Below are 14,769 nucleotides of genomic sequence, written 5' to 3'. Positions count from 1 at the left end.
AATTCGCATGGCCGGCAAACACGCTGTACAACGGGATTGGCTGGGAATGTGTTAATTGATTTTCGGGGAGCTTTTTTTGTATTTCGGGGGCACTGAATTTTTATGACGAAAACGGTAATTAAACATCCTTATCATTTAAAAAATACAACTCAATTAATGACCTCAAACAGTTAACTTCATTTTATTATTTTATTCACATCACAGCTCATATTGTGAATACATATAAAACCAACCTACAAAAGATAAGCATACTGCAAAAAAAATCGCTATAGGGGTTGTACATCATGCTTGCTGATTATAGAGATCATACCAATTGTTTTTGTTAAAAGTCTAAATCTGAGGCGGTCAGGTGGCGTAACGGAGATTGCGTTCGTCACCAAACCTCGGAGCGGCTAGATTCGCCTGTTCGAATGCAGCTCACAGCTCCGGGGTTGTCACCAGCTTGGCTGGCCGTTCACACTAATACAATTGGCAGTATTAGAGGGTGGGAGAAGCTGGCGGGGTGGGTCCGGGTCGTTGTAAACAGAGACTCCTACAGTTTGGTCGGGGCACCTGCTAAGCGCGGATAGGACTTGAGTGGGATAGTGTGATCCTTCCACACGCTACGCCCTCTCAATGAGAATCCGCGCTGCCAGGTGAAAAGAAGCGGTTGATTGGCTGGACGTGTGTCGGAGGAAGCACGCGATAGCCTCCACTCTCCCAGACCGACTGTGGGGGGTAAGTGCGCAGCGACCAGGAAGGGGATTGGGAATTGGCATAACGACTAACATTGGGATGGGAGAAAAATGAGAAAAAATAAAAATAAAATCAAAATCTGAAATTTTAAGATTTGGTTAAATTAAATTAAACAGATGTAACAGCCTGAACACCAGAGAGGTAACAGCCTTAAATAATTAATAAATCAAATCAAGAGCATGAGGCATCTTGGGGGCCATAAGGTAGGGCTGGGCGATATAACGATAAATATCGCGATTTATTTTAATAATCGATATCGAATATCGAAATTTAAAAAAAATCGAAAAATCGTTTTTTTTTTTTTTTTTTTGTGACCTGCAACAGGGCAGTTTTAAAACCAGAGACAGTGGACAGACTTGTCTTTCTTGCCTGCAACTTAAAGTAATGGCTTTGCTTGTCCAAATGACAATACTGACCAAATTGAGATTTATTTTTCTTTTGTCCATTTATTTTGTTTGCTTTCTAATTTAAAATACAGTTTGAAACCGTCTGTACACAGTAGGCTATGTGTGCTAGCAGAACTAGACTCCAGTCACAAGTCACGGTGCACATGTGCGGTGGTTTGTCCACCAAAAAAGCGCCAAAAGATCGAAAATAAACTAGCAGAGCCAGAACTGTTCAACTCCCCTGGAGCCACAGCCAGCAGAGAAGCCGGTTTACTTTCGCTTTTAAACCAGCTGCAGCCTGAGAACTGGAGTGTGAGGGGATGTAACACTAAAGATGGCGGCAATGACAAAGAATTGCTGCAAAATAAACATACATCTGTTGTTAAAAGAAATTTAAAAAAATTACACTTATAACAATTCGATAATTATCGACATTGAGAAATATGATAACATTATCATATCGTTATCGCGATATGATTTTTTTCCATATCGCCCAGCCCTACCATAAGGCTTAATGTTGGGCCTGCTCGCCCTATCTCCTGCCTTGAACCACTTCGCAATGGCAGGCTCCAGGTTCATCTCCCCCTCAGGTGGGCCCTCAAGGTAAATGACCATCAAATGGTCTAGTGTGGATGTCTCCAGCCTGTTTCGCCAGTCATTTTTAACCCGGTTCATGAGGGAAAAAAATCTCTCCACTTTGGCTGTTGCCAGTGGAAGAACCTCGATTATTTCGAAGAGGTGAATGATATTTTTGAACTCCTCTTTCCAGGTTCCAAACAACCTTGACCGCCAGTTGCCCTGTGCGTATTATTTCAGCACGTTTTTGAGCCGTGCCCACTCAGCCATTGCCGTGTTGATCTCACAGCCTTTCGGGGTTACGATATCTTTGAAATGCTGGAGTAAAAGCCATACTTCATCATCTCCATAGCCAGCTAGGTCCTGGTCCTCTGGCCAGTTGCTGGGATCCACTGTGCACATGGCACTCAGTACCTTGCCTGAGAATGTGGCAAACCTTTCCTCCAGACGACGTAGGACTGGCTCGATCAGCGCCTCAAGGGAGTCATCAAATGCAACTTTTTGTTCTGGGTTAGTTCATTGAACTCCCCTGTATGCTCCCATTCTGCACTCCCCGCTCACTGATCTCTAAAGAATGACATCCTCAAGGCATGTAGATTTATAATATTTTAACTTAAAACTAGGCTACTTTTGCGTATACAGTCATCAATATATTCCAAATAAAATACGTCCCTCGAGACTCCGTGCTGCTGCTGACTTGAAATCAAATAGGTGTCTGGGCAGTCGGCCCGACATTAACAGCAGTCTGTTATAATCACATTTTTATGAGCTAACGAATTCCGTTATATTGGACATTTGTATTAATTATATCAAGCGAAGAACTGAGAAATTTGGCAGAGAGAGACGGCAACATTATCGTGGGGTTCAACGTTGCGTGATCGCTGAAACCAATTACAATCTCCGCCTCCCAACGAAGCGATAAACTCATCCCAATAGTATGCAACTGCAGAGCCGCAGAGCCAGCGGCGCTATCAGGTCCGGTCTGGGGACCGCTCAGCAGCGCCACCCACCCAATGGCTGAATTGCCAATGGCTGAATTGGAGTATTGCACTGTGCAGGCACAACTGTGAGCTCTGCGGTTCTGCAGTTGCATGCTTCTCGCTAATCCAGCACCAAGCTCCCGCCCGCCATTCTCATCAGCAAACCACAGGTCGCGAGGGAATTATTTTCACGGGACATTATGACCGGAGATATTTAAATATGTCGGACTTCAACAGATTTCCCCGGTAAAAAATATATAATATATAATTAGTAAACTGTTGGGGGCATTTTGTGCCCCCCTTAACTGATTTTCGGGGGCATTTTGTCCATTTTCACAGGCATTTTGCCCCAAGCCCCCGTTAATTTCGAACCCTGACGTGATGTTATATTATATTAAATAAGGGATGCATGTTATATTAAATAATAAGAGCTGCACGTTATGTTAAATAATAATGTTTTATACTATAGTATGTACTGCAGGGTTTAGAGTCTATAATATGTACTCTCTAGGCTAGGTTTAGTGTCTATAGTATGTACTAGCTAGGGTTTTAAAGTACCGTTTGGTTCCAATAGCGTCCAGTTCATCGATGAAGATGATGGAGGGGGCCTTCTCCTTGGCCAGGGCAAAGGCATCTCTCACCAGCTTGGCTCCGTCTCCAATGAACATCTGGACCAGCTGGGGACCGGCTAGCTTCAGGAAGGTGGCCTACAAATCATACAGTGCACATATTAACACCATTAGAATAGCAGCACAGGCTCTGGCCAGTACTAGTAATAATAATAAATTGGTCTGCGCAGCGCAGGATCTGGGCCCTATTCCCCGTACCTGGTTCAACTAAGTCGATCAAAAGTCCCATTATCCAGATTCAATTAACCCGATGTTTGAATCCGGGATTTCCCTGTTCCTCGAACGCTGATTCAGTCTCGTTAATTCGAACCAGACTTGATACTCAGGATAATTGCGCGTGGCCGCCTCAGCTGAAAAGAGCAGATGTCGATCGCAGAAATCCTGATTTTCTAACAGCATTAATTGATTGATTTAAAACTTTATTAACAGATTGCAGAATGGGTACAATACAGTACGGCTCAATAGCCTCGCCGACAAGTTAAATGCATATCTATTAGGGGTGGGACGATACATCAATCCAGATCGATATATCGATCTATTATCAATTATCAAATAGGATCGATGCAACGTAAAAAGATCGATTCATATTGCGATACTCTTATTTTGAAAATCCCCTCGTGAGCATATCCGCCCGGCTGGCTGCAACAACAGTAGCAGCTCCGTGTGTAGACGTTAGACTGCATTGCTTCAGAGTCCGCCTATTTTGCCCGAAATAAGTGCCTGTTGTTTTTTTCCCCACAAGGGGTCAAATGCATCCAACATGCTTTCCATCCTCGCCATTCCTTTATGCCCACGTCGTGTTAAATACCGAAATTAACGTTGCGTTAGCGTGAGCTAACTAAGCTACGGTAAGCTGATAGAGAGAGCAGCAGAGGTCCACTAGGGACTGGGAAGGAGATAGCCCCACTAACAGGATCTGGCCGGTACTGCACCTTCTGACTACCAATATGCCTTTTCCAGCCAAAATACAGCGCTGTGATAGGATATTAATATAGGGAAAAAAAGAAAAACGAACCAAAAACAGTGAACAGGAGGTCTATTTGTATTCAAAACAATAGATTGTTTTTCATTTAAATGTCTGGAAGAGATCAAAAATAAAAATGTCAAGTGATATTTCCATTGCCTTTTTTTGTTGTTGATTTAAATGTTACCGATTGTGTTAAATGGGCATATAATATCATCTCATATCGATCGCAGGCACCTGAATCTAATCGTATCGTATCGTGGCAGACTTTGTGATATCGGAAAATATCGTATCGTTGTCCAAAGAATCGATATCGTATCGTGATGAAACTGGTGATTCCCACCTCTAATATCTATAGGCTAATTTTAAGTCCCTCATTACCCCAATCAATCAATCAGATTATATTTCTTTAAATGTGCTGCTGGCAGTATAGGCTTAATGGAATGAATAATCAAATGAGATCTTGCTAGCAAAAATAATTAGTTCAACTCTTTCAGAATAAGGATAAAAACAAGCCCAAATAGTATATCTAATTGATAAGAATTATATTATGAGGATATCTGTACTGTATGTGCTTAGGTATTATGTACTATATAAATACATGGTTCCCAAAGAGAGGCTTGGAGGGAGGCTACAGTTTCACTATTAATCAGGTTTTAATCTGTTTCGGAAATAATACATACTCAGGGCTGTACAGTGCGACATATATATCGCACGTGCTACAGCAACAGCGGTCTGTGCGATGAATGGATTTACTTCAGTAGCACTGGTGCGATAGGCATTCGGTTCATATAGATACTCTTATTTTGAAAATCCTGTAGCGGGTCTCATTTCTGCCCATGCGCAGCTCCAGCTATAATAACTAGGCTCTGACAGCTAGCAACGTTCAGGTGCATATGATACTCTTATTTTGAAAAAACTCCGTGACAACTCGACGAGTCATATCCGCCCTATCCGTGCTTCTGCAAGCAGAGCAGCGCGTTGGTCGGTTGGTGCGCACTGCTGCGTTAACACAGCAATGCGCCTACACGTCCCGAAATAAGTCTGGTGTTTTTTTTCTCTCGCAACAGGTCAAATGCATCTACATGCTTTGCACCGTCGCCATTCCTTTATGCGCACATCGCCCGAAATTAACGTTTATGTACCATTACAATCACTACAACGTTAGCAAGCTAACAAGCTAATCCTGATCAGAGGCAGAGGTGCAGAGCCAGCAGACAGTGTGGACTGGGGAAAGGGAAATGGGGGGGCACTCTCTCCCCTTCCCCGTGTGTGTGCGTGCGTGCGTGCGTGCGTTTGGAAAGACGATGAAGTCACTAGTCAGGACTCAGGACAGGAGTATATTATAGTAAACTAAGGATTACTGAGGATGGACAGATAATGTTGATAAATATAAAAAAGTTGAGAGGAGTGGAAGTTTGAAGACAGACTAGACTACAATATGATGCGGGGGTGGTGAGTTGAAACAGTGTGTGTGAATGAATGAATGAAAACTTTATTTAACAGATTGCAGAATGGGTACAGTACAGTACAGTACGGCTCAATACATACAATTGTTAAGGGGATGCAGACCAGAGAAAGACTTTCGTCTCGTTTACATCAGGGTCCCCCATTGTGTGTGTGTGTGTGTCCCAACCAAGCCCACTTCTATGTTTCAATAAATTATTTGCATTTAAAACTATTAACGCCGACTCATTCCTTCAGTCCACTCAAAATTATGCTAATATTCCTTATGTTGTTTATGATATTAATTGAAAATAGCATATGAGAGTATTATAGTAATAATAACACATGGCGATATACTAAATGACAGCCAAACATGGCACTGCAACTAAATAACACAAATACAATAGGCACATTTGTGACTGTTACAAATATAACACGTTTTATACTTGTGCTACAAGATTTTGGCCTGTGCTACAAAACTATCAACCTCTGTAGCACCAGTGCTATGTGCAAAAAAAGTTAACGTACAGCCCTGCCCCATTTATACCAGTGACACCTCATGTTCATCATCAGATAACAGTGCTTGAAAAGATAAATGCATTTTCTCAAATTCATTCATCAAAAACGTCAAAGGCTCATTCAATTTATCAAGTCACGTCACGTCATCAAATCCATCAAACAGCGCATCTCCTCATACATTTTAATCCCAGTTACAATATCACAATAAATTGTGACACTGTCACAGTGACAGTGATACAATTAAACACTCCACAAATTCAGATTCCTCATAATTCATAGCCACAATCCACGCTTCATATGCTTGAATGAAACACAATCCGGGCGCTCCGTTAAGCAAATACACAGCGAAGAATATTAAACTAATCAGAGCCAAACGCCCGATAGATTTCATTCATTAAAAATATCCCTGTGGGATTCACATTTGCAATGATCCGTTTAGTCAGTTATTAAAATAACTGTCGCGAGCACCGTATCCGTATAACTATGACGTGCATTATTTAGGACAAAGTAAATTTAGTATCAGCATTTTAAGTCTATTATTTTACATTTCAAAAGCCCCCTCTAGGAAAACGAAGCACAAAAACATAATTCAGAATGGTATAATGGGATCTACACTGATAATTATTTCAGGAAGCGAGGGTGTGGCCATGGTTCATCCAGCTAACTGAACTAAACCCTGCTCCGGAGCAGGTTCAAACTTTTCGATCCGTTACTATAGCGACTTAGAAAATCCGACCTCGGGGAACGGAAATGTCTGGCTTAAGTCAAGCTATGCTGAAAATTATCTGGCTAACTCAGTTAGCCAGGTACGGGGGAATAGGGCCCTGGCCTGTACCAATACTAACACTATTGGTCTGAGCAGTGCAGCCTGTAATAATAATAACAATAAAACACCTTGGTCTGAGCAGTGCAGCCTGTAATAATAATACCTTGGTCTGAGCAGCGCAGCCTGTAATAATAATAATAATAATAACAGCTTGGTCTGAGCAGCGCAGCCTGTAATAATAATAATAATAACAACACCTTGGTCTGAGCAGTGCAGCCTGTAATAATAATAATAATAACAACACCTTGGTCTGAGCAGTGCAGCCTGTAGTAATAATAATAACAACAACACCTTGGTCTGAGCAGCGCAGGCTGTAATAATAATAATAATAATAATAAAACACCTTGGTCTGAGCAGGGCCCCGTTCCCCGTACCTGGATAACTGAGTTAGCCGGATAACTTTCGGTCAAGCCTGACTTAAGCCGGACCTTTCTGTTCCCCGACGCGCGATTGTCTAAATCACCATGACAACAGATCAAAAAGTTTGAGCCTGGTCGAGAGCAGGGTTAAGTTCAAGTTAGCCGGATGAACCATGGCCACGCCCCCGCAAAGAAATCCCAGCTCCCTTCCTGAAATGATTCTCACAATCTAGTTACGTTTCTGTGCTTCGTTTTCCTAGAGGGGGCTTTTGAAATGTATAATAATAGAACTAAACTCTGATAATAAATCATATTGAGCCTATAGATTTACTTTGTCCTAAATAAAATAATGCACGTCATATACGGCGCTCGGAGTCGCGATACACGCTGCATGTGGTTATTTTAATAACGGCTCATTGCAAATGTGAATCCCGCGGGGATATTTTTAATGAATGAAACCTATCGGCCGTTTGGCTCTGATTAGTTTCATATATTAATCTCCGCTGTAGATTTGCTTAACGGAGCGCCGGATTGTGTTTCATTCAAGCATAAAATTGAAGTGTCTATGCGGGGATTGTGGTTTTTGTGTGATATTGTAACTGGGATTAAAATGTCTGATGAGATGCGCTGTTTGACGGATTTGAGAAATTGAATGAGCCGTTGACGTCACATTAATGCATTTGAGAATAAAGAGATAAAACTTCATTTTTTGGTAAGAAAAATATTCTAAACACGGGTCTCTCGTCCATTAATGCATAAACAATGAGTATATCCCATGTGGCACAGTGGCGCAGCGGCTAGTGCTGAATCTTGGCAACCGGGCGACCGGTGTTCGAAACCCCGCTTTTCCAATATAATTCTTTTGGAATATAATATTAATGATTATACGCAAAAGTAGCCTAGTTTTAAGTTAAAATATTATAAATCTACATGCATTGAGGATGTCATTCTTTATATAGCTCTCAACGTGCACCAAATTGAATTATTCCTACATTGCAAAAAGAAGGAAAAGACTAGGAGAAGTGGGATTCGAACCCGGGCCGCCTGTGTGAAAGTCAAAAGCAGACACCGTTACACCACAGTGTAGATAAGTAAAAGATCCACCATACATCAATCAATGGGTAAGAGAGCCGTGTCCTTATTCCGTATAACAGTTTAACTAATTATTTTCGCTAGCAAGATCTCATTTGATTATCCATTCCATAAACCTACTGCCAGCAGGCAAGTTTAAAGAAATATAATCTGATTGATTGGGGTAATGAGGGACTTAAAATTAGCCTATAGATAACGCATTTAACTTGTCGGCGAGGCGATTGAGCCGTAATGCAATCTGTTAATAAAGTTTTAAATCAATTAATCAATCAATGCCGTTAGAAAATCAGGATCTCTGCTATAGATACGTGATGGCTTTTTAACTGAAGCGGCCGCGCGCACTTATCCTGGGTCTCAAGTCTGGTTTGAGTTAACGAGACTGAATCCACCTTCGAGGAACATGAAAATCCCGGCTTCAAACATCGGGTTAACTGAAGCTGGATAATGGGACTCTTGATCGACTTAGTTGAACCAGGTACGGGGAATAGGGCCCAGCACAGGCTGTAATAATAATAATAATAAAACACCTTGGTCTGAGTAGGGCGGCTACGTGGCGTAGTGGGCAAGGCGCTCGCCACAAAATCTGGAGACGCTGGGCTTGCCTGTTCGAGCCCAGCGCTCCACATTTGCTTTCAGTTTAGCTGGTCGTCCGTACTAATACACATTGGCCGTATTAGGGGGTGGGAAACTGATGGGTGGGGATCGGGCGTTGTGGACAGCGACTCCTACAGGTCGGTTGGTGCGCCTGCGCAGTAGAATCAGGAAGTGTCGGGGGCAGCGTGAGCCTCCCACGCGTTACTCCTCGCCACTGAGAGATCGAGCTGCACAGGTGAAAAGATGAGACTGCTGTTACCTCAAGTACCGGAGGGGACTTGTGCTATGTATGACTTAGTCCACATTGCAGCCGGCTTGTGGGAGGCAAGAAACAGCGTCCGTGACAGGGGAGGGTTGAATTGGATTTTACGAAATTGGGATGGGAGAAAATATAGAAAATGGGAGAAAAAGTGAATAAAAAAAAAAACACCTTGGTCTGAGCAGCACAGGCTGTAATAATAATAATAATAAAACACCTTGGTCTGAGCAGCACAGGTTGTAATAATAATAATAATAAAACACCTTGGTCTGAGCAGCACAGGCTATAATAATAATAAAACACCTTGGTCTGAGCAGCGCAGGCTATAATAATAAAACACCTTGGTCTGAGCAGTGCAGGCTATAATAATAATAATAACACCTTGGTCTGAGCAGCACAGGCTATAATAATAATAACAACAACACCTTGGTCTGAGCAGCACAGGCTATAATAATAATAATAACCGACACCTTGGTCTGAGCAGTGCAGGCTGTAATAATAATAATAAAACACCTTGGTCTGAGCAGCACAGGCTATAATAATAATAATAACACCACCTTGGTCTGAGCAGCGCAGGCTATAATAATAATAAAACACCTTGGTCTGAGCAGCGCAGGCTATAATAATAATAATGATAAAACACCTTGGTCTGAGCAGCACAGGCTATAATAATAATTAGGGATGCACCGAAAATTCGGCCACCGAAGGTTTTCGGCTGAAAATGGCCTTTCGGCCGAAAGAGTTTTTTCACCGAAAATATATCACCGAAACAGAAGCAACCTGTAACCTAACGCGTGTTGTTGTGATGATGTCATCAAAACGCGGATTCATTACATGCGCGCTGTGAGCTCTTCAGTCCTGCGTGATACTCCTCTTGGGACTCGGGAGCCATGCATCTCCTCTGGAGTCGCGCTGTTTCTATGTAAACTCTGTGCGCAATGAGTCCAATAAATGCGTCTTTAACATACTTTATCCTTATTTACTATATGCCTGTTGCGGTTAATCACTGAGTGATCTAATATGCATATTATTCAGAGCGAGAGGGATTGTGTTTCTCACATTGACGCCGTCTGTCGCGCGTCTACTGTGCCAAAGTCATCTGGGGACTAGAAAGGTGCGCTCAGTAGAGCACAGATCTCTCTCTGATTGATTGATTGAAAACTTTATTAACAGATTGCAGAATGGGTACAATACAGTACAGCTCAATACACACAATTGTTAAGGGGATGCAGACCAGAGAAAGACTTTCGTCTCGTTTACATCAGGGTCCCCCATTTTCAATTCATCAGGACATATATGACATACATGACATACAGATAGACAGTACTGCTACATCTATACATTTATGACATACCAGATTTGCAAATACAGTACCGTTTGTGATACAAAAAGACCCATAATAGTGATTATTTATTATTTAAGTTAAGTTTTGCCATAATCATATATTTTTCCATAATCAGGTAGCTGAACATTGGTAAGAAAAAATTCTATTCTATGAATCATTTTCAGCCTTTCGGTTTTCGGCCAACTGTTTCCTATTTTCGGTATCGGTTTCGGCCAAGAATTTCCCATTCGGTGCATCCCTAATAATAATAATAAAACACCTTGGTCTGAGCAGCGCAGGCTGTAATAATAATAAAACACCTTGGTCTGAGCAGCGCAGGCTATAATAATAATAATAATAATAAAACACCTTGGTCTGAGCAGCGCAGCCTGTAATAATAATAATAATAAAACACCTTGGTCTGAGCAGCGCAGGCCCGGGCCAGTAGGGTCTTCCCAGTCCCCGGGGGGCCGTACATCAGGACGCCTTTAGGAGGCTGGATGCCCAGGTTCTCAAACTTCTCCTTGTGGTTCATAGGCAGGACAATGGCCTCCACAAGCTGAAAGACACACAATTATAATGTGAATCATTATATCAATACTATAATTCTACATACAACTCAACAAACACAGACAGACAGACAGAGATATAGATAGATAGACAGACATACACTACAGACAGAGAGACAGACAGAGATATAGATAGATACAGAGATATAGATAGAGAGAGAGACAGACAGAGATATAGATAGACAGACAGACGGGTACCTCTTGGATCTGTTTGTCCAGACCCCCGATGTCGCTGTACTGTTCAGTCGGTCGCTCATCAACCTCCATGGCTTTAACTCTGGAATCGTATTCAGTTGGTAGAGTCTCCAGAATCAGATAGGAGTCCTTGTTCACCCCCTGGAGAACACACACACACACATACGTTACACATTATTGACCATATTCACACCATTTAGCTAAAAAAATATATATATATTTTTATTTAAGTACTATATTAGCAAGTAATGGCTCATTTATGTTCCCAAATATTGGAATTGGGACTTGGAATATATCCACCCCTCACCCCAAGCACACCCGACACCCGAGGCCCTACCAGGGCTGTCACCTTGTACCAGGGCTGTTTTGGGATGGGGTTATAATAGAGGATTCTGATTACATAAAGGTTTGATGTCATTTGAACAAATTCCATATCATTTTGAATTTGTTCAAACTTGATTGGGGAAAAGCCGCACCGCCTCAAACCTCAGGTGCAGGGACGCTGCCGAGCCATTTTCTGTAGTTTATTGATCCATTTGGTGTAAAAACCATATTAATACAAACCGTTATTCAATATAGAATATTTGTAATGGTTAAATAATTTTTTTATAGTGATTTTTTAACAATTTTAGAACCATGAGAACTCGTGGGTCTGGATTAAAACCAGCTTGTCGTCAGAATGTGGTCTTTGCCGTCTTACCACCAGATCTCCAGGTTTGAGTTTCTCAGCGTCAACCAGACCAATGACAGGCAGGAAGTAGGTCTGAAAACAAACAAGATATATGTCAAAAAGTTATTACTGATAACCGGTGTGTAGTTACTGATAACAGCTGTATAATTACTGATAACAGGTGTGTAGTTACTGATAACAGCTGTATAATTACTGATAACAGCTGTATAATTACTGATAACAGGTGTGTAGTTACTGATAACAGCTGTGTAGTTACTGATAACAGCTGTGTAGTTACTGAAGGAAAACACCAGATGAGAGTTGCCATTACAGTCGTATTATTGCAGTATTACCCGTCTAGTTATACTGTAGTATTACCTGTCTGGTTGTACTGTAGTATTACTGTACTGTAGTATTACCCGTCTTTTTGTACTGTAGTATTACTGTACTGTAGTATTACCCGTCTAGTTGTACTGTAGTATTACCTGTCTGGTTGTACTGTAGTATTACTGTACTGTAGTATTACTAGGGCTGACCTTCGAAAAAAAAATTGGCAATCGAAGCTTCGGGGCCGAGCTTCGATTTTAATTCGAAGCTTCGAATTAAAAAAAAATTAAAAAAATATATATATATTATAATTTTTTATTTTTTTTATCTTATGTTGTGGGACTTGTACAGCACTTTGGTAAACTTTGTTGTTTTTAAATGTGCTCTATAAATAAAGTGGATTGGATTAATGAATTAAGTAGCCCCTTTCGTGACTGTGACGCAGCCAACAGTGATTTAATTCAAGGTGGTCTGGCAATGTAGACCTTGTAGACTCCACTACAGACCAATTATCAGTGAATCTTCATGCATTTTTAAGAAGGGCTACTTCTACAAAAAAACAAAGAACTCACCAAAACATCTCAGTAGCACCTTATCTAAATGTTCTATTTCATATATGGAGATTCATATTTATTTATGTATTGCATGCATTTCTACATTTTATTTCCTATTTTGTTTATTCATCCCAGTATCTTTCTTTCTTATGTGTGGAATTCTACAAGGCATTTATATTCACATTTACATTTAGCTGACGCTTTAATCCAAAGCGACTTACAAGTTCTGTACGACAGAGTTGTATCCTTCCTGATGACCTATCAGCTGAGTAACAATATTCATCAAAATGTTGCGTGTTACAGTGTAGGTTAGTTTATTAGGACAAGTGCATGACAGTAAGGTTAGTGATTTTTTATTTTATTTTTTAAATTTTATTTCAGATAATGGTTGAAGAAGTGAGTCTTTAGTCGACGGCGAAAGATTGGATGGGATTCGGCTGTCCTAACTGGGGTGGGTAGTTCATTCCACCATTGTGGGGCAAGGACTGAGAATAGGCGTGTAGGTGGTGTATATGTGTTTGAGGATGATATCCTTCAAACAGGCAATAGTGATGATATAATTTGGGCAGTGCTGATCTGGGTTACTTTCCTCCAATGTATTTGTCCCCCGGCCCCACCCAATGGCCCCATGCACACACACACACTGAAGTAAAAATAAAAATAAAATAAAAAATTTGAAGAAAAAAAAAATTGAAAGAAAATTAAAAAAAAGATTTTAACTTCGATTTTTTTTTTTAATGTTCGAAGCTTGTGCCATCGAACGAAGCTTCGAAGCTTCGAAGTATTTAAGACAGCCCTAAGTATTACCCGTCTAGTTGTACTGTACTGTAGTATTACCTGTCTGGTTGTACTGTAGTATTACTGTACTGTAGTATTACCCATCTAGTTGTACTGTACTGTAGTATTACCTGTCTGGTTGTACTGTAGTATTACCTGTCTGGTTGAGGTTTTGATGACGGCACACTTTCCTTTCCTCTGAGAGTCCAGGTCGATGTTCGCTCCGTCCTCCTCCTGGTCGTTAGGATCCACATCCAACAGCTACACACAGATATATAGCCTGACATTAGGATCCACATCCAACAGCTGCACACAGATATATAGCCTGACATTAGGATCCACATCCAACAGCTACACACAGATATATAGCCTGACATTAGGATCCACATCCAACAGCTACACACACAGATATATAGATATAGACATTAGGATCCACATCCAACAGCTACACACCAGCGTTTCCGTTAGCCGGTAATTACCGGTATTTGACCGGCAAAATCTGTTGAAGTCCGACATATTTAATCTCTCCGGTCTTAATGTCCGGTGAAAATAATTCCCAGAGTCTAAGCACAATTTGATTATTTGAATTGTATTAAAATAGGCTAAAATTAAATAGCCTATGCGATGAACGAAACAATCATTACATTTGTTTCATCGTTGCTTCTAATAATGACAACGACGTTGTCAGCGAGAGCTTAGTGCTGGGTGTGCGAACTTTTGTGAAAAGGGCTACATCTGCTCCTCCCTCCCCATCAACATGGACCCCCTGCAATTTGCATACCGCCCCAACAGGTCCACAGAGGACGCCATAGCCCATGTTCTGCACACAGCAGCATCACACCTGGACAAGAGGCAGGGGAACTATGTGAGAATGCTATTCATCGACTACAGCTCGGCATTCAATACCATAGTCCCCTCCATACTCATAGCCAAGCTCAGGGACCTGGGCTTGAACTATGACCTCTGCCAGTGGGTCTTGGACTTCCTG

The 14,769-nt window shown here is 41.4% G+C and overlaps 1 protein-coding gene across 1 annotated transcript in view; it reads right to left on the bottom strand.

Annotated features, from left to right (window-relative positions):
- Window positions 1-14,769, bottom strand: part of psmc3 (proteasome 26S subunit, ATPase 3) — a 54,458-nt gene that overhangs the window by 23,677 nt on the left and 16,012 nt on the right. Inside the window, exons 4-8 of the mRNA XM_084333361.1 lie at window positions 13,938-14,042; window positions 12,154-12,216; window positions 11,457-11,594; window positions 11,105-11,248; window positions 3,236-3,384 (exon numbers count right to left, since the gene is read on the bottom strand). Of these exons, the coding sequence (XP_084189487.1) occupies window positions 3,236-3,384; window positions 11,105-11,248; window positions 11,457-11,594; window positions 12,154-12,216; window positions 13,938-14,042 (599 nt within the window). The remainder of the gene's footprint in view (window positions 1-3,235; window positions 3,385-11,104; window positions 11,249-11,456; window positions 11,595-12,153; window positions 12,217-13,937; window positions 14,043-14,769) is intronic.

This window comes from Notolepis coatsorum (genome assembly GCF_963971535.1).
Source record: "Notolepis coatsorum genome assembly, chromosome: 1".
NCBI lineage: Eukaryota > Metazoa > Chordata > Actinopteri > Aulopiformes > Paralepididae > Notolepis > Notolepis coatsorum.
The sequence above is the reverse complement of the archived record's forward strand: the minus strand, read 5'-3'. Positions and strand labels throughout refer to the sequence as shown.